A 20,520-nucleotide genomic window follows, 5' to 3' on the forward strand; every position below is an offset into this window, starting at 1 on the left:
TCCCTGCTCCCTCCAACCTGCTCCGTTTCCCAGATCTGAACCCTTTGGCTTCAGTGACACCACAGCAGGCCAAGCACAATAGATGATAGATATATAATCTGTAATAAAAAAGTCCAAACACAGCTATCTATTTATCTGGTTTTAACAGTTTTCTCCTAAAAACAGAATGAGAATGATACTGTTTAGAAACAGACTGTTCTGGGGAATAAAGTGCACACTGTTGTTTTTACTGTTTAATGCCTCCTGACTAGGAACACTTACACGCAATGGGGTTCCTGTCTAAATATGCTTATGCTGTTGCACAGGTTTCAGTGCAGCAGTAAGCACACAGATGAGTTCAGCCTTTTGCTTGTGTTTACATTCTTATCCACAGTCCACCTCACTCCTGAACCTCATACACACTCTCAAAGGACATTTATGAGATTAAACACCTTAAAAGTCACAAAAGGCCAGAGGGAAAGTGGCCTATGCAAGCTTAATGTAACTCCTTCCTACAAAGGCATTAGAGTATGGTCTTTCATTATATGTTCATTTCCACTGGAGCTCTGTTTCATTCAGCACCCAGACTAAGCTGTGCTCTGGAAAAGAGCCACAATAGTGCTGTCTGCAGGAACAAAGGGAAAAAAAACCTGTAATAGGCACTCAGTGTGGAAATTTCCAGCAAAGATAAATAAATGGTAAGAAAGTGAAAAAGGATCCCCTAGGCAGATGCATCAGGCAACTCCAGCATGGAGCTAGATGCGGATAGTCCTACTTACATGTTCTCTAATGCTGTGAACAGCTACACAACCAGTTTCCACTATTTAATTAGCTATAACCTACGTGTGGCTGCATCATTTAAAAGTACACATACATGCACACATGCACGCGCGCACACACACACACTATCTCTCTCATTCTGCTTTATAAAAAGTAACTGACAAATATCCGAATGTTTTACCAGACTGCTCCTGCATCATGCTACAGAGAACATCTACTCCCTGCCAATCTCTGGTGACTTAAAAACAATATGGGATCAGTTTACTTCTCACTGTACTGTACTTTTCAATCTGCACAGAGAACCCACTGCCTTTCTGAAATAAATATGCAAACATCACAGCCTTCATCTACAACAAAGAGCTGGAGGCCTGGCTCATCACTTGGTCAAATCAACTTAGTTTCAGTTCAATAGAACTATGCTGACTTCTAAAGGCAAAAGAGATGGTTTGAATACTTGCAAATCCCATTTCCAAGTCACGGCTAAGGAAGAGCATTCCTTCAGAGTCCCCACCCCTTCTTCCTCACAAGCACACAGACTCCTGCCCTCCACCATGGACTTAGCAGCTGCAGAACTGGGATTTCCTCTATTAGGTGACAAGCCACTCGGGGCAGGAGCTGTTTCTCTCCCAGGTACAAGAACTCCAGCACCAAGCACAGCAACTCAGCCACTATGCTCCATAGTGTCATACTGTGCATGCACAGCAGTTGGCACCCAGCAGCCTTTTCTCAGATGGGTTGTCTGAAGTGAAATAGGACTCAAAATAAATACGTGAATAAGAAAAACTCCAGTTCACCAAGTCTGTGGTTATTGAGTCAAGTCTGCTTGAGGGGAAGACTCTTCATAAATAGTAAACTGCAGGGATGAGCCAGAGTGCACAGGAAGTTGATACAAAGCAGCCTTCCCCATCCTGGTGCAGGCTTAGTCATCCCCTTGTCTACAGCATTGCTTCAGGAATACAGTGTCATCATCATCCACTGTAAAATAATGGGAAAAAGGGGTTGAACTCATTGATCTCTATGAGAGCTCTGCAATATTCACAAGTGAACTGGAATATGGGGCATTAGAGAACTGTCTCCAGAAGGAGCAGAAGCCAGAATAAGGCAGAAGACTTGGAAGCCTGAGGCTCCTTGTTTCTAACCTTCTCTGAAAGAGATTAGGTAAAGATACCTTTTCTTAATGCTACAACATAAAACATGCACTGCACTGCTTGCTATGAAGAAGTCTGCATTTGACAGTCTGGGAACAGGTTTTACCTCAGATTCCTGGAGATAAATCCCTTTGCCATCTTGTGTTAAGTTGCGAAAGGCCTCTGCAAAAGAAATAAACGAGGAGCATTAACTTGATATCCAAGAGATCAACACCAGCCAAGACTCTCTGTCTCAGGAAAAGCCTCAAAGGCATACTTCAGAAGCTATTCAGGAGTGTATGTGAGCTTCTCTGGTCTGTCACTTGAACAACCCTGAAGGCTGGGACACAGAGAGCAGCTGAATAACATCAGGCATGTTACTGTCTGTCCATTCAACTGTTAGATGTTGAATAGCATGTGGCCCAAACCTCATGCTCTACAATGCTGAGACATGTACGAAGTGTCTACAACATGAGCTCACAGACTGAATAACAGCTGTCTCATCATAACTGCAGTCCTACCACAGGTATATTCCAAGGCTCTATTCTTCCTGGAGAATGAGGAGTCTCCATCTGTAATTCACCTATCTCCTCCCACAGAAGGTTGGTGCAAACCTGCAGGGAACTAAACCACTTTGATATGTAAGGCCTGGCTGGCTGTAGAAAGTGACAGGTGGAAAGATAAAAGAGAGTGCTTGATTTTCTCTGTATCTGTCCCTTGCTTTTAATTGTTTGCTCTTGGTCTACTCAGAAACACAGTCCTTATTTTGACCTTGCCACTGCCAGCTGGAGCAGTGCCAGAACAGCCATGGCTTAGCTGGGCAGCCTGGCTTGCCTGGCCAACCACATAGCATCAACCTCACCTCCCATGATCTCCACTCGAAGCATGAAGCACACAAAGCTCTCAAAGCGGATCTTTAAGTCAGAGTCACCATATCTGATTGCCATCAAATTACAGACTTCATTGCTGAGGGAAATACCTTCAAAAAAGAGAGAAATAAAAGGGGGGGGGGGGTGTGTGAGAACAGAATGTGATAGAAATTCTCAGCTCTACACAGCTGAATGATGATCTTTAAGGTCTATTCCAGCCCAAAGCAACCTATGATTCTACAAATGTGCACAGCTATGGGTATGCACACAGCTGTGAGGGTGCACAGCTGAAAGGTCTTCAGCCCTTCTTCAACAGCTTGTTTTTGCTGACCTCCCCTACGACAGTCAAATATCAACCAGCCCAAAACAGGCCCTTACACAGAGACTACAACTCCTCCAATTCTGAAAGGGTTCAGATCTGATTCCCTCACAGAGGGAATTGGCCAGAGTTGAAATAAAATACACATGGGTACTCTTTGCTCAAGAGGTATGAGGGAGTAACAGCAGCTGTGTTTAAGAGCAATACTCCACAAAAGGATAAGAAAGAAGATGAAAAGGAAAATACAGAGGAAGCTCATAAGAAAGCGTTAGTCCCAATGTCAAGCAGCATTTGCAAGGAACAGAAGTATTTTCTACTCGTGGCGTGGGATTTTAGTTTGCTTCACCAGAGGTCTCCCTGGGTTTCTCACTGTAGTTGCGCTGACTCAGGTGAACTGGGTGAACCACTCACCAAAAAGAAGAGTGATATTTAAGCTGTACACATTCAATGAAGCTACAAGACTGAGCATCAGCCTCCACTCAAAGCCCAGTGAGAGCAACAGAGCTTAGTCCAATATTTGGATCCATATGTATTGTCCTCCATTTCTAGATCAAGCTTCAGACATTATATTAGTGAAGTCAGGCAACAGCATTGCCTCTGTGCAAGTCCCACACTTACAGGTTCAATCCCTGAGCTGTCAGCTTCAGCAGAGGCAGCAATTTAATATGAGCTAGATCTGGCCTCCTGTATCCACATAACCCCACGTCCTTTACAATTAAATTAGCAATGAACAGGAAGGGATTTAAAAACTGGGCCTAAAATAGACAGACACTTCTGTTTCAGAGAACTATCCCTATGAGACCACACTGGGGCAAAGATTAAGTCGTCCATCCCACAGCAAAATAAGTTTCAGCTAAGTTTACCCAGCTAAAGTGTGAGGCAGGGATGGCTAAAACCATGCAGCCTATAGTGTTTTCCCCTCCTCCTGGGCTCTACCTACAATTCTCGTGATGTTTCCTAGCACTAAGCTTTTTCTAGCCTTTCTGAGGAAGAGGACTTGCCAAGGTGTGCTGTGGGCTCACCTGTCTCCTGTACAGCTGCATGCAGTTCCACAAGGTCAAGCTTTCCTGATCTGCTAGTATCTCTTTTCTGGAACACTTCCTGGTGAGGGGAGTATTTTTAAACAAAACAAACTCCCCCAAAACAACAGATGACACCAAAGGGACTGTGAGCAAGGAGATATAGAAAGGGGCCACAGAAATTATTGTAATACCAAATAGAAAAGCAGCCTTTTCCACAGGACTCTGAATTCCTGGATACTCAGCGTGCCAGAGGTGTTCAGCTTTGTAGGAGAATTAAGGTCAGAACATCCCAACTAAATATCAGAGAACATCCATTACATAAAAACCCCAAACAAACCAAAACCTCCTAGACTCCCTAACAGTCACACAATTATAATATGAGGATAATGACTTCTTAACCCATAAGGCCTATCCATCGGCTTGATCTTCCCCCCACTAAATTCACAGAATCATAGAAAGGCTTGGGTTGGAAAGGACCTTTAGATCATCAAGTTCCAACCCCCCTGCCATGGGTAGTGATGCCACACACCAAACCATGTCACCCAAGACTACGTCCAGCCTTGAACACTGCCAGGGATGGAGCATTCACAACTTCCTTGGGCAACCTGTTCCAGGGCCTCACCACCCTCACAATAAAGAACTTCTTCCTTATATTTAACCTAAACTTCCCCTGTTTAATTTTGAACCATTATCCCTTGTCCTATCATTACAGTCCCTGATGAAGAGTCCCTTTCCAGCACCCTTTGTAGTCCCCCTTCAGATACTGGCTGCTGATTTCAGAGGCAGCAGAAATCAACTCTTTCCCCAACCAGTTCCATTCTGTTACAGCTGAACTGTTATTATGGAGGGTGAGAAGTGCAAGGGCTGTGTCCTGGTGGTAAAGAAATCACAGTAACACCCAGTCTGCCCTAATAAATAATGCTCCAGAGAAACATCACTTATGCCAAGGATACATCCAGGAGCGCCAAGATACCCTGGCAAGCATCCAGACTGAAACTCGGGCGAAAACTCTGGAAATCTGGAGAGAAAGAAGAAAGAAAAATTGTTTTGAAGAGCACTTTTCACATTGAACACATTGAACATCTCTCAGAAAAATGGACTCTGACAAAATTCCCCCTCACTTGAGAGGGCTCAGGCCCCAAAGCCTTTGTGAAACTTTACACCCACTTGAGAAGATGTACCATTTACGATGATAAAAATATGAGGCTACAGGATGGATTCTACTAGTCACAGAAAACCCAATATGAGCTCCCTGCAGACATGTAATACAGAATGAAATATGGTCCACTATCTCCAGCTATTAGAGAAACTGGAAGGAAAAGGACATCTGAAGCTGTAATCCCAAGCAGAATTTACTGCATGACCTTGAGCAAAGTCGCTTGACCTGAAGAGCTTTGGGGAGCAGCACTGCAGATTGAAACCCTTGTGCTAATCATCTCCATCTCTCTCTTTCACAGACACACTGCCAGCTTTGTTAATATAATTAAAAGTACAGGCATCACTGAAAACATGATGCTGCACCAAAGCTTAGCATTCCCAGTTCATACATAAGTTACACAGAAAGTAACAGAAATAGACTCTAATCTCACTGCAAATCATGATTATAGATTGTCTGTGGACTTCCACTGAGGAAGGGACAGAACCATAACTCACCAACCCCTTCTCTGCAGAAAGTGAAGATGTTTTAATCTTGTAATAGCCCTGTTTAGTAAGTATGAATCAAGTACTGTAAGGCTTTAAAATTAATGTTTTCATATTGACCACTTACGAAAAATGAAGACTCTGTTTAACATAGTCTTCTCACAGCCAAGACAGTGCCTGGTGGGTCACTTTGCAAAGACAGAACAGCTATCTTTGTCCACCTTTTTGGAAAAGGGAGCAGTGTCAAACTCAGCTTAAGTGGAAAAGGCATCACATAAGTCTTTTGTTTTTCTTCTTTGTTGCCTATAACAGCTGGATGGTATGTTTTCTGTTGCACATTGGCTGTTATCAGTGAAGAAACTGGGAAGGAAAATTGGATTCATCATTATATCTGTAGCCCTGTTATCACTTTTCAGAGAAAACAGCCCCTGCAATACCTTGCTGCTGCCAGGTAGCTTTATTTATAACCAGGGACCAAATTATGAGTTTATGGAATACTCTAGACTGCCACTGGCATAGTGGATGTCAGAGTCTTCACAAGAGAGATGACCTCACGGCTCACCTGGTTCTCACAAGTGTAAGTTATGCAGGCTACGTGCACCTCCATCCTGTCTCCCAAACACAAACAGAGCAAGAAAACAGCCCTATGCATGCATAGTAGGGAAGAGTAAGAATAGCAGGCATGAACCAGGCACATCAAGGTACAGGCAAGTCCCCCTTCCACTGCATAATTGCCTACAGACCAGGCTAACTTTCTATACCTTGTAGCAGTGGTGCTGTCAAGACTGTGGCAAGTGGCATAGGGTGAAATATGGTAGTTCAGAATCAAGGCTGAGGTTAAGCTGGGCTTGGAGGTCCAATTCAGACTTGGCATCCACACACAATATCTGCATTTGCTCTTCCCCCTCATTCTTTCAGTTGTTGAAATTCAAACTAGATTCACCTAGAAAACTTCTATCACATCAATTCACACCCCAGCAAATCCTTTCTCTCTGGAAATCAAACATGGCGTCAGAAGAGTCAGTTCAGACTGAAGCCAGTTTCTCTTCCCAGAATTCGAGAAACAGATACAGTAGCTGAGGCTTTTCTCTAAGAGGGTTTATTTTACAGAAACATTCTTTTTCAGTACTTACTTCTCCAAGATATATTATTCAGGATCCTCTGGAGCTGAACAGCATTTATTTCAGGATTCTGTGATAGAGAAGAGAATTTTAAATTTTTTTTTATATAAAGTATTAAATCACCTTTCTCTCTCTTTTGTTTTCCCAGCATGTCCCATCTTCATTCTCTGCTTTTTTGGCCCCACTCCAGCCACTGTGAAGATCAATAGAAAAGACTCCCTTTGAATATGACAAGACTTTCAGTCTGCAAGGGCTGCAGTCTTCTCTGGGCTAAGTTCTCAGGGTTCTGCACAGATCAATACAGTAGTGCAGATTTATGCTGAGTGAGGATCCAGGCTGTTAACCTTTCAGCCCCGGTGCCATCTGTCCCATCAAGCACACTGTCAAGAGACCTGCTTCAAATATTTCCCTTTTATCATTTACAAACAAAAAAAAAAAAAAAAAAAAAGATGGAAAGTTTGGAATACTTTCCTCCCAAACTTTTTCAAAGCAGAAACTTCCTCTCCTCCTTGTTCTACTAAAGTTTACAGACTTTTTAGGAACTGTGACATTTGTTTCTTTGGAGGATGTTTATTTTAAATGTCATTCTTCCAGATAAAAGCTCATTTTCAGATCATGGAGCCATGCCAAGGTAATGCATTAAGAAATGGCAGAACTTGCCTCTGTGTGTACTTGGACCTCCTGAAGCAAAGGACCAGCACTTCACAATACGTGGCAGTTTCTAGCATGTCTGAAAGCCACGTTGTTCTCAAAATCAAAATCTTACACAAGTGGCCAAAAGTAAAAGCATTGCTTGTTTTTAGTAACAGCTAAATATTGCTCAACATGTAAATAGTCAAAATATTGCTATCCAAAGAGCAAATGTGTTTTTATGAAATTGCGTTTGCCAAATACAGGGTATGTTGCTAAATAAACCCTTTCCAAAAGGTGAAACACTTGAATCCTTGGTCAGTTACTGTGATTCCTGAAGGTCAACTCCATCCCAAATCAGGACAGAGAGATCATTAAAAAGAATCTTTCACAATAAGAATCATATTCACTAGGAAAGTTAGTGAAGAAGGGAGGGGATGGGATACCTACTTCACCTCCCCAAGCAAGTTACCTACCATCAAACTGTGTTGAAGCATGTGTGAGACAGGTGCCAATATTTCTCTAACAGGATACTTTCCCCACTGAGTCTAAGAATACCCTAAGGGATAGGATGGAACCCTGCAGCCCACCATTTTATCCCCAGTACAGGCAATAGGGATTAATGTTTAGGAAGAGTACGTGAGCCTGGCCAGCTTCTGCAGTTCATTCTCCTGTTTCCCAGGCACCCACACCATTGGAAAAGGGACCTTGAGGGTGCATCCCTGTCTAGTCCTTCAGTATCTATTTATGGAACTACTGCCCATCATTTTGCTAATACCTTTTCAGCCTGTTGATACTGTCATCACATCCACAATGTCTTGTGGCATTAAGTTCCAAGCATTTGCACTCAGTTGTGGAGAGAAGTATACCTGTTTCAGTGCTAACACTGCTAAGCTTCACAGTCACTGGACACACAGCCCAACCTCATGTGGCCCCTCTGCTTTACACACTTCCACATCCAGACCTCCTGTGAACATCCATGTCCTTTTACTTTCACAGAGCTATATAATAGCTCTGAAGGAGTTCAGTCTGGCAGCTCATGCACACACTTACCTGTTCAAAATATTTTGTGAAGAAATCCTCCCAGATCTTGCCTTCATACCTATCTACAATTTCCTTCAAGATATTTATAAAAATAAATTAAAAATATCATTAAGTCAAGGAAGAAGAACATTGCCAAAGGCCATTACTAAAGATGCTTTCCCAGAACTGCCCTCTTGTCCTCTACCCCTCCACCTTCTCCCCACCACTGCAAGCAATGCTACATCACTGCTAAGATAGCTCCCACCCCATAGAATGTTATTTTTGGAAAGAAACATTCAGGTAACACTAGGGTGGGGAGAAATATTTTCTTCCCCCCAGGCTGTTCAACAACAAAGGATGGGGCTCATTCCATGCGAAGAAAGGGAAGAGTCTCTGTCCTTTATACAAGAAGACAGAGGAGCAAATAAGAAGAATAATGGTGTCACAAAAGAAGTTTGCAAAAAGACAACTAAGGTGCTGAAAAATTTGCCCGTCCCCCCATTTGACTGCATCTGTGCACATGGTCCAGGGGACTCTGCCTGTAAACCCAAGCTGTGCTGCAAGAAGTGCTACAACACAAGAACACCCATTCTCACTCGGAGTCTCCATAGGGTAAAGCAACAGGAAAAACCCAACATTCAGAGCTGAAGACCAAAGCACAGACCTCCCACTCCTCTCATACGCACCTTACATAGGGTGAAACTGGTGTTGCCACCCATTTCCCTGGAGATGCAAAAAAGCAGACATATTAAGGAGATATCCCAGAGCTGTGTGTTTGTCTCATTACAGGTGGCATCCCCCAATCCCAGAGGGGACCACAACCTCCTGCTCCAGCATGTATTTTTTCCTAGTGTTACAGCTGCAGCAAGGGAAGCCCTCGTGTCCATATGGCTCTTCAAGGCCTGATGGCATCTGAAGTCTCCAAAGCACCATTTCTGCACAAGCAACCATCATAGCATTGCCAGCAGGGTCTCCTGGTAAATTGATGGTGCATTAAAAGCCTCTTGTCCTTCTCCGCATTCTCAAACACAAGCATGCTGCAAGAATCCTTTCTGTGGGTCTAGCTCAACACTACTTGAAAGGATAAAGCCAAAAGCAGTGCTTCAGCCATTGAGCATCCTAAAGTAGAAGAAATCCACAACCATTGTCTCCAAAACAGATTGTGCTGCTTTTTTGCAGAGTAAAATTTTCATGTTGCATCCATGAGACTAGAAAGACCAGACCATCCCACCATCCCAGAGAAACAGGTACTAGCAGAGGGGCAGCAGCATCTCACCGAAGAACGTGCTTCCTGGAGAAGACCCGCAGGATAAATTCAGCCTCCTGCTGAGGCTCCAGGGTGGATGGGACAATCACATAGACACAAGGCTCCAGGTGGAAGTCATGAGTCACCTCTCGCTCATCAAGGAAGACCTGGTGCTTGTTCACAGGATGATGTTGGGTGAAGAATGCTGGGGGCAGCTTTCTGTTGCTTTCTTGGTACTGTTAAGGGAAGAAACAGAAATATGTTCTACCCCAGCCAAACAAATGGACAAAATGCAGGTGGGGAGCTCACAGGCATGGCATAGACAGCCTGCCTTCACATCTTGGATATTTTTACAGTACAAGCAGGAAAGAGGGCCCAGAGGACTTAGTCTCCTTCCAGGACATGGTGATTCTCACTATGCACCACCCCTGCCCAATGCTAATATGACAAAGAATGAACTTCCTGCAACCTTAACAACTTAATAGCACTTGCAAGGAACAGCAGCAAGGACCAGGGAGGAGAAGTGGCTTCTGTCAAAGTGGCTACTGCAAAAGTAATTTCCATACTTACAGAAATGACTGCAGGCAGGAACTGCTCTAGGTATTGCTCTTCACTAACCAGGACATCTCTCCTACTCAACAGGTACCATACACTTTTTCCCCAGCTTGCCCTTTATACAAGGGATCTGGTAGCAGAGGATTTTTCAGAGCACCTGTGATGTGAACGTAATGCAGGACCATCCTAATCCCTACTTCTGACTCCACACACATGTCCTTGATCTGCCTGGCACTCTTAGCATTTACAGATGTTTTGTTCTGCAGGCACTTTCCTGCAGTAGGAGGATGGATAAAATGTTAATCTAGGCAACTCTGAACTAATTTTTAATGCCACGGAGTGCTCAGTACACAAGCCAAATAATTAATCCTGCTACCTAAAACCACTGTCCCCTTCTGATCTTGGCTGTTCCTCAGAACATTAAGCCATTTTACTCCACAGCCTCATAGTGGAGATGCTGTTCCCCTTTCCTTTGCCAGTATTTTTCTTGCAAATAGAACAATCTTTCTTCTGAAGGGTTCAGGGTTACTCCTCCTCATGCCCCTTATGTTAAATTCAAAGTTGTTATATTCCAGTCAATACTTTGTTGACTGTAGTTCCAATATCTTATATGCTCTCACCTTGTCATCTCTTTATATTGATCTTGGCAACTGCTACAAACGTGAAACTGAAGTCTTGGCTGACACCAAGGTGTGGCACGGCAGTGTGCTAGGGCCACACTCAGAACCCCTCTGTCAGGAAGTTTAACTCACTTGTAACCCTGATAGTGCCCAAAATATTTAAGTCAGGAAGGAGTGGCATCTTACCTCATGGTTACCATGCTGCAAATACAGTAAGTGGGAACACAATTGTGCTGCCCTGACCATACACCCAAACTAGTTCTTTGCCACCCTGAATTCAAAGGAACTCTCGTGTAAACAGTATTCTGAGCAGTAACAGAGTGGAAGGTATGCCCTTTCCAGATAACAAGAGCTAAACCTTTCCTTGTTTTTAATAGCCCTCTGAAGTCAAGGCCAGAGCCCTTCTTCAGGTCCCAAAGGCTTCTGGCTAAAGAAAATGCTAGAAATACATCTGGCCGAAGAAAGCTGAAAACACCTGCAGCATCAACTCCAGAGTATCACCAACCAGGAAGGAACCTGGGCTCCCCAGGAGATCCCTGACTTGCATGGGACACAGGTTCTGTTCACACTTCATACCAAGACTGAGAGGCAGCAAAAAAAGCAGCTCTGGCTCCCCTGACAGATGCAGTGAGTCCAGCTTAGACACAGTAAAGAAATGGTCAAGAAACTATCCCACAAGTGCATCATGGACAAAGTGCTGATCAGGTAAATGCTGATGCTGCTTGTAATACCTTTGAAAGCCCAGTGCAGAAGCTGAACTATTAATGCCCCCTTTTAAGGCCACTGAGCCCTGCTGATACAGCTGCTTTTCAGAAGAGTCAGTGGATAGCTGCTCTGCATTAATAGTGACTTACCGTGGTGCCTTACTGAATTCAAATACAGTTACTAGCTGTCAGCTGAGGAACAAAGTCAAACACACCACCTTCAGTGTTGTCATAACAGCTGTACCAGCCCAGGTCCCCCTGCAAACAGCCAGCAGTGGTGACAAGGGACTCACCTGTAGGTCCACCTGCAGGAAGAAAAGAAATAGCATCTGTCAGACAGGAATCTCTGGGTCTCATACAACATAGCCATGTCATTGCTGGGAAGCAGCTATGTATGTCCAGCTGTATGTCTTTGCCTTCAGAAACATCAGCCCTTCAACCTGAAAACCCTTCCCCACAGCCATCTCTCTATAACTGCACAAATTCACTGCAGCAACAAGAGCTGTGGCTCTGTCCAACGGAGAAGAGTGGCTCTGCAAGGCACTCAGATTAGCAGAAAGTTGAGGGAGGGGGAAACTCTCACTCCTTCTAGTGATACCCACTTACCCTCAGATACACAGAGAACTAGCAGCATTCTCACACAGGCAGCTGCCACTCCACGCTAGGAATACTTCTCAAACACAAGGCTGGATATAACCAGAGAGCAGCACTCTCCCTGCCTCAAAGTAAGGGGACTTCTGGCACCCTCTTCTAGTGTTTGCACATGCTCTCAAAGAGGGCAAAATAAAGCCCAGTGTGTTCTGAAGCAACAGGCACTTCTCACTGCTCTGCAGGCTGATACGCAGCAGGCCAGAGAGGCAGCAAGTGAGGCACAGAGCCTGTAGGAGCCTAGTCCTGCTGTGTGAGAAGACTGGGCACAGGCAAGAAGAACAGAGACCACCCTGCACACAACAGAACTCTTAGTTTGCAAAAGCTGTACAATTTACAGGGGCTGGAATTTTTACTATATGGTGAAAGCAAGAAACGCAAAGCAATTCTTCTCACCTTGTAGAGCAAAAATCCAACGAAGAGGTGGGGAGCTCGGTTCCGGTGTTTGCTGCTGTGTTTCTGCATCAGGGATATAACCACGTTGCAGGAACCCAGGCTTTTCTTACTGTCTTCAACTGGTAAAACATTCAGCCAATATTGAGGGTTCATCCAAAAGGTGCCTAAACAAAATGTGAAAAACATTTTAATGTCATTTTCCATCACAAAATTGATTGCCAGCTTTCCATTTGATGCCTGACATCAGACTGAATAGATCACAGGTTGTCAGGACTCCAGAGCACACAGGGACTTCATCTTCAGGTGCAGTTTGCACATCCAGCAGTGCAATCACTATGTAGGACAGAAGGAAGGCCAGGGAACTACATCTCTGCTCACATAGAATCATAGAATAGTTAGGGTTGGAAAGGACCTCAAGATCATCTAGTTCCAACCCCCCTGACATGGGCAGGGACACCTCACACTAAACCATCCCACACAAGGCTTCATCCAACCTGGCCTTGAACACTGCCAGGGATGGAGCACTCACAACCTCCCTGGGCAACCCATTCCAGTGTCTCACCACCCTAACAGGAAAGAATTTCCTCCTTATATCCAATCTAAACTTCCCCTGTTCAAGTTTTAACCCGTTACCCCTTGTCCTGTCACGACAGTCCCTAATGAAGAGTCCCTCCCCAGCATCCCTATAGGCCCCCTTCAGGTACTGGAAGGCTGCTATTAGGTCCCCACGCAGCCTTCTCTTCTCCAGACTGAACAGCCCCAACTTCCTCAGCCTGTCTTCATACGGGAGGTACTCCAGTCCCCTGATCATCCTCGTGGCCCTCCTCTGGACTTGTTCCAGCAGTTCCATGTCCTTTTTATGTTGAGGACACCAGAACTGCACACAATACTCCAGGTGAGGTCTCACAAGAGCAGAGTAGAGGGGCAGGATCACCTCCTTCGACCTGCTGGTCACGCTGCTTTTGATGCAGCCCAGGATACGGTTGGCTTTCTGGGCTGCAAGCGCACACTGAAGCCGGCTCATGTTCATTTTCTCGTTGACCAGCACCCCCAAGCCCTTCTCCGCAGGGCTGCTCTGAATCTCTTCTTTGCCCAGTCTGTAGCTGTGCCTGGGATTGCTCCGACCCAGGTGTAGGACCTTGCACTTGTCATGGTTGAACTTCATAAGGTTGGCATCAGCCCACCTCACAAGCGTGTCAAGGTCCCTCTGGATGGCATCCCTGCCCTCCAGCATATCAACCGGACCACACAGCTTGGTGCCATCGGCAAACTTGCTGAGGGCACACTCAATCCCACTGTCCATGTCAGCGACGAACTAAGAGTTCATTTTGTTTATAAATGTATCACTATTCCTCTATCACCTCCAGTGTATGGGCTAGCTGACTTGAGATCCCACCTGCTCTGCTTCCAGGAGGGCTGAGCCTCTGCATTTCCCATCCACTTTACTTCAAATACCACTCCCTGGAGGTGCCAAGGATGCAAATTTTAACAAACAAGTTTAATGCCACGAAGAAACTCAGCGTTGGCAATTGATCCTAGGATCCTGCACCTCATTTCAGGCCATAACAAGCCCACTGCCCTATGCCAGCAAGTAATGACTAGCTAGCACAGAAGCTGCAAAGTCCTTCAGCTGCTTATTTATGATGTTTGTGAGGAGGGAGAAGTAGGAAGACCATGTTTCTGTTGTCAGTTTTGTGTTAACAGGTATAAAGTGCTGGCAATTGTGTTAAGAAAGCAACATTACCCCAAAGTCATCCAAAAGAGCATCCCTCACCATTACGGAATCCCAGACTTCCTCCTGCTGTACTTCCTTTAACCCATCTCCCCCTCTTCAGGGAGTACATCCACTTCCTCCCATCTTCCTGGCTCATCAGGTCTGGAGTTAACTTACAGATCATCAGATCTACGAAATGAATCTTAAAATCTCGCAGAGACATCCTGGGAAAAGAGTGCCAAGAAACATCTTGTCAGCAGTTTAGTTTAGTCCATATGGCTTATAAAAAGAAAAAGGAGCAGGGAACTTTGAAAGCTGCACCATTTTGTGTTACATATGGTAATGCTCATATTTTATTAGGCAGTAAAGAAAAGAGCGTCTGCTCCATCAGCAGCAGCTAGGAGTAGCAAATGCACGACTGAAAATTCAGTAAAGGATAGCAGCACAGAGATTAAAATAATATTGCCACCGAAGGGAGAGCAGTGAAACGACACGGGTGACAACATTGCCACCTCGTGGCAGAAGCTATGGAGAAACCACGAACAAACAAGGCACGCAAGAGCTTCCCAAAGCTATCGTCAAACAAAAGGCAGGACAAAAACTCCTGAAAGCTGTCTCTAGCAGCAATGTCCTGCTTCTTCCTCACTCCTGCAACTGAATAGTGAACGTCTTCTGTGTCAGCACACCTACTGGTTCTCACATTGCCATGTGGCAGAGGACAGCAAGAAAGCAAGCATGGGCTGTCATAAAGGACTCCCATACACCTTGGCCTAAACGGGCTGCTTCATCTCCAGATGCAGTCCCAGAGCTACTGGCAGAGAAGGGAAAAGCAAGCCTGTGCTATTACCAGAATTCTCCATCATCCCTCTTTTTCCTCAGCAAAATCTTCTCCTTTGGGCTCAGCAGCTCCCATTTGTAAGAGCTGAGGGCAAAAATGAAGTGACTATTCAAACATTGCCTCAAATTCAAGGCAGAGTACATAGCTTTTCTCTAGAAAAAAAGCCAAATTCCTGCCCCCACATATCTCCACATTTGCCCCCCACTAAACACGGGTCCCCTATAGCTTCAGCCACAGAAGATGCTCCACAGGCACTCTGGGTCCCATGAGATATAACTAAATGACTCCAGTTTTCTCCAGCAGTAGCCAGAAATACTGCATTTCCATATGCCAGTCCATTCACTTGCACACACAGCTTCCAAGTACTTAAACCATAAAAATCTAGACCTGTTTTGTTGGTTAATTTTCTGTCAAAGGAGACATAATAGGAAGAGTGTTTGGCATAATGAATGAATGACTAGGACAGCACAAGAGGCAGCTGGGAGTCATCTAAAAGGCAGGCCTACAGTATGTTGCTCATTATGCTCTTTAACAGGAACAGCTGGTATGTTGTCATTATGTGACAGACATGCATCAGAGAAGTTACTGCTCTGCAGACAAGGTGAAAGTCACTCACAATTCCCAACACCTCCCTGTGCTCTTCTCCCTACCTCCAAGCCTCAGCAAACAGGGAATGAAGTGAAGCTTGGAAGAAAGGAACGTGCTCCACTTCAAAGAGAAATAGGACACAAGTCTACAGTTGCCAGTGGTCTAGAATACAAACCATTACCTTTCATGGATCTCAACCAAAATCTTCAAGCAGATGCAAATATAAGGGCCCATTTGTCCCACTAGTTGCTTCCTCTGATCTCATACTTGTGTTTCCCCATACAGCCAGGATGAAGGACTCCTTCACAGCCACTCAACTCCAACACTTTGCAGCCCATGGAGGACTTTACATGGTCCCTCCCGTGCCCTGAAACATGCTGTTTAAAACTTCCTGCATAGCTGTCATCTGCATGCCAGCCAGGTCACAGCAATGTGGTTGATGTCTGACATTCATATTATGTTTCCTCTGGTATTCAGTGAATGGAAAAGAACTGAGCTTGTTGAAGCTGCATGCGTGAAATGAGCCCAACTATGTGAGCACTATGTGCTGGAGAAATACAAATCTATCAAGTCATTGCTTTGACACCAGAGGGTCTGTGCAAGCAACTGTTACTTATCTTAATGCTGCTCTTAGCACTAATTCATGCCTGAAGATGGCAGCATCTTTCCTCCAAGAAACCTTTCCTCCCACGGGGCATCAGACCTTCCCTTTTCTCACCTGTCACTCCAGTCTCCTTTCCATTCAATTTTTCCCCATGGATTTCTCAGTCTCACTAGGTTTTCTGGTCCATATTGACAGGTTACCTGCAGAAAACAATAACACTGCATTGGGACCTATTATTTTACTGCCCCTTACCCCTAGACAGATATCTTTAGGGGACTTCCAATGACACTTTTGCAAATCAGTGGGGTCCACCTGCACTCTCTGCTCAGAAGCCCGGCTCAGTTCCCTTATTTTAGCCTTGACTCAAGTTTCCATCTGCAGTTTTTCATGGTTTTGGCCTTTATATTCCATTATCTGTGGCCCCTCCTCTGATTTCAGAGGAAGGCTTTTTATCCCAAGTAGCTTTCAGCACATCCTCCCAGCATCCCCAAAGGCCAGTTCTTTCATCCTCAACATCCAAGATGCATTTGCAGGTGATGCTTTCAGCAGAGCGCTGGGAATCATTCCCACACTTCTAGATATGCTGATCTATAACCACTGTCCTTTACATTAAGGTCACGATATTAAAATGGGCACACTCGGAAGTGAACCCTTACACACAGTCTCTTTTAGCCTTAGAGTAAGACAAGAGCACTGGGGGAAGCAATACTATAGATTTCCTATGGCAACCTAAAGCTTGAACCTATGCGATAAAAATTGCTGACATCCAAACAAACCTGGACCCAGGACATTAGGGATAGTCTTACCTTTCTAATACCAGTTACTGTGTAGGCATGGCCAGCAACAAGCCCATTCTTCAGGACCTTTGTTGCCTGTATACAAGGAAGAGAAACAGAAGGATAATAAACCTTTTATTTTATCCCTGCTTACACAGCAGACTCATACTAATACCAGAGACCTGTACCAGTGTAAGCAATGACTCTCAAAGCAAACAAAGATTGGTCTGAACTGGAAAAAAAAAAAAGATTGTCTAAGCCCCTAACAGCCATATTTTGCATTATGCTTGGAAAGTTGATAGGAAGATCTCTCCCTAAATTATGGATCTTTGGCTAGAGACCTCACTTTTTAAAAGTCCACGAACAGCAGAATCATAGAACTGTTTGGGTTAGAAGGGATCATAAAGACCATCTAGTTCCAACCCTCTGCTATGGGCAGGGACACCTTCCACTAGACCAAACCCTGCCCAACCTGGCCTTAAACACCGCCAGGGATGGGGCAGCCACAACTCTGAGCAACCTGTGCCAGGGCCTCAACACCCTCATAGTGATTTTTTTTTCCTGATACCCAGCCTAAATCTTAGAAGCCAAGATCTGAATTCATGTTCTGAACTACACACCTCTCTATCTTAAAGATATTCCATGAGTCTCTGTGCCTCACTGCACCACCTGTAAAAATGGAAAATTTATTTAACAAAAATGTGAAGAAGAACAATATGTAACAGAGGTTCTTTGATAGACAAAGCAGTCCATAAGCATAACAACAGGGAGCTGAGAGCAGCAGAAAAACAATCCATGTGCAAAGTTTAAGAATGTGGCTTCTATAGAAAGTCTTGTGCAGCAGCTTTGATGCTTTTTGAGTCACAATGACTAGCTGAGCAGAGCAAAACAGGTCTGGAAAGGCTTTTGACTGTGAAACCTTTTGATATCACTCCAAGTCTCACCCCTAAATGTGTCTGACAGCCCATAAGAGATCTGCTGTAGGTTGCTCTGGTCAGGATATCCCACAAATCAGGAGGAGCTGCTGCAAGCTTGATCCTTATATTAACACCACCTGTAAAATCCACCAAGGCTTCTGAAACTTGCCCAAATTGCAGATCTTCATAGGAGCCATAGAGTCTAGCAAAAAAAGACATCAATATATTCTTGGGATTATAGTCACACATGGTAAGAAGAGAACAGTGTACCAATGAAAATATACAATAAAGGTTTGCAGAAACAAAAGGAAGGTTGTAAATCATGGTTAATTTAAGGGGAATCTTTGGAATTTAGGAAGAAGGGGATCTAGCAAATTGTCCTCAACATCAGCCATAGCCTAAAAGGTCTCTCACTGACGTTCCTCACTGCACAATAGTGAGAACATGTCCATCACTACTTCTTTGATAATTCTGCCTTAGCAAATGTTGCCTGAAATTATCACTATATATCTATATCTAAGATACAGTGCCTTGAGAGGCAGACTGTCTTGAGAGCTCAGTCTCCATCCAACTTTCTTTACCACTGCAGTGCAACCTTCTCTGGTCATTTTGCTCTAACACCAAATGAAAATATCTCAGCTTTCCCATCTTTGCTGCGATCTTTTTCTCAATGTTAACTAGTTTTCCTTGCTCTGCAGAAATTATTTCAGCGCAATATTAACGAATGCCATCAGTTCTGCCTTGTTGATTTCTTCTTAGTCCTGATAAACCACTCTAGACAAAACACCCTGGAGAGAAGCCAATATTCTCACTGTGCCATGCAACTTGTTAGATGCCTCAGCTTTGGGGGATTTCTGCCAAAACCAAAATGTTTCAGTAGACACCCAAAGTGAAACTCCTTAGAGGTTTCTCAAACTCATAATACATCAAAGGAGGCATCAGAAATCATTCACCTTTCAAAATCCTGGTTCTTTGAAAAACTGGTGGCCTTTGCTCCTCTGCAGTATTTACAAGGAAGGCTTTGGCCTAGCCAATACACTCCAAATAGTGATAGCACTCACAGGACAATCTCCCCACAATAGGTCTGTTTCACACCTATTCCTAAACACTTGGATTTCAATTCAAGGGCCAGGATTGATAACAGCTTACTACAGCAGTAGCTTTTACTGCATAACAACAAAAAGATAAGAACCATTCACTACACTCCAAACATGGCAAGGCTTAGGAGATGCAGTTATAAACAAGAACAAACTGTGTAGGCACTAACCAACATATTTTAGAGATACTATTTGCATAAATTGGAATGAGTCACTTACTTAGCATATGCCTTCTCCAGAAGGGCTCCCCAGAACACGTTCTTATAGACTGAGGAAACAAAGATCAGCTCCCCCGCCTCATTCACAGGCAGGCAATCATCAACCACCACATCAACCCATTCACCGAAATGCCAGAACTGTTAGGAGAAAGGAATGGGAAAAGAATGAGCTGATGTTTCCCTTAGAAGGGACCTCCCCTTGAAACAACAGGAAAGGCAAGATAGCTTAGCTATGGGCACAGAACAAGCTGCTTTGGGTCAGCAGGACATACTGACTCACTCACAGAGCTGACTCCTCAGCCCCACCCTGCCAGAGGAGAAAACATTATCAGGTGCAAAAGGATTAAGCAGGGAAATGAGGCACAGTTGGGTTTCTGGGGAACAAATTTCTAACTGCAGAGTAGCTGGCCAAAGTGGTAGAAGGTTGGAGCAGATGTGCTCAAGTCCTACCACTTGTTGCTACTATGTAAGAAGACTTTTATCTGGATTAAAATATGGGTAGGGCACAGCTGGAGAGAAAGGCCAAGCGGAGTTATATCCGCAGAGCGGCTTGTAGTTGATCTACTGCATTGCTCTGTGGGAGGGATGATGGGCTACTCTCCAGGCTGGGATAGCCTCTACCCACTTGCCCCTGGGCAAGGGAAAGAGCATACAAATTATCTCAGGGTGTGACACAAAACATGACAGAGGATTTGTGAAGGCCTCCTGTGCTCTGGGGGAGCAGATGTACCTGGAAGTGGAAAATGCCAGCATATTTCTTCTCAAAGCTCTGGTTTTGTGGCACAACTGCAGCAAAGATGTCCTGGTGGAACGTCAGGGCTTGCAGGGCCGCCAGGAACCAGCAGTTCTCTGCGCCAAGACAAACGGACACATGCAGTTGGCTGAAAAGTGAGTGTTGTCAGCCAAGTTCAGGAACACCACCAAGATCCTGCAGAAGAGCTGTTGTGCTGATGTCTTTACAGTTATAACAACTGTCCACACAATCATAACACATCGTACCCAGAAAATGAGATGATCCAGATGCATACTTTACTTAACCAAACTATGGTTTATAATTGTTCCCCCATGATCTTTCTGTTTGGATACTC

General features: G+C 44.5%; 1 protein-coding gene across 2 annotated transcripts in view; it reads right to left on the reverse strand.

The window, feature by feature from the left end:
• Positions 1-20,520, reverse strand: part of LOC136014752 (polypeptide N-acetylgalactosaminyltransferase 14-like) — a 134,339-nt gene that overhangs the window by 110,326 nt on the left and 3,493 nt on the right. Inside the window, exons 3-20 of one of the 2 annotated variants that reach the window (XM_065679736.1) lie at positions 20,163-20,281; positions 19,434-19,570; positions 18,145-18,319; positions 17,231-17,296; positions 16,539-16,624; positions 15,242-15,316; positions 14,455-14,618; positions 12,669-12,844; positions 9,788-9,993; positions 9,198-9,234; positions 8,542-8,604; positions 6,871-6,928; positions 5,050-5,114; positions 4,288-4,356; positions 4,097-4,175; positions 2,749-2,865; positions 2,014-2,069; positions 933-1,734 (exon numbers count right to left, since the gene is read on the reverse strand). In XM_065679736.1, coding sequence (XP_065535808.1) covers positions 1,708-1,734; positions 2,014-2,069; positions 2,749-2,865; positions 4,097-4,175; positions 4,288-4,356; positions 5,050-5,114; positions 6,871-6,928; positions 8,542-8,604; positions 9,198-9,234; positions 9,788-9,993; positions 12,669-12,844; positions 14,455-14,618; positions 15,242-15,316; positions 16,539-16,624; positions 17,231-17,296; positions 18,145-18,319; positions 19,434-19,570; positions 20,163-20,281 — 1,775 coding nt within the window. In that variant the 3' untranslated portion in view covers positions 933-1,707. Of the gene's footprint in view, positions 1-932; positions 1,735-2,013; positions 2,070-2,748; positions 2,866-4,096; positions 4,176-4,287; positions 4,357-5,049; positions 5,115-6,870; positions 6,929-8,541; positions 8,605-9,197; positions 9,235-9,787; positions 9,994-12,668; positions 12,845-14,454; positions 14,619-15,241; positions 15,317-16,538; positions 16,625-17,230; positions 17,297-18,144; positions 18,320-19,433; positions 19,571-20,162; positions 20,282-20,520 lie in introns of those variants that run through there. The other variant, XM_065679732.1, reaches the window with a different exon arrangement.

This window comes from Lathamus discolor, chromosome 5, assembly GCF_037157495.1.
Source record: "Lathamus discolor isolate bLatDis1 chromosome 5, bLatDis1.hap1, whole genome shotgun sequence".
In the NCBI taxonomy this organism is placed as follows: domain Eukaryota; kingdom Metazoa; phylum Chordata; class Aves; order Psittaciformes; family Psittacidae; genus Lathamus; species Lathamus discolor.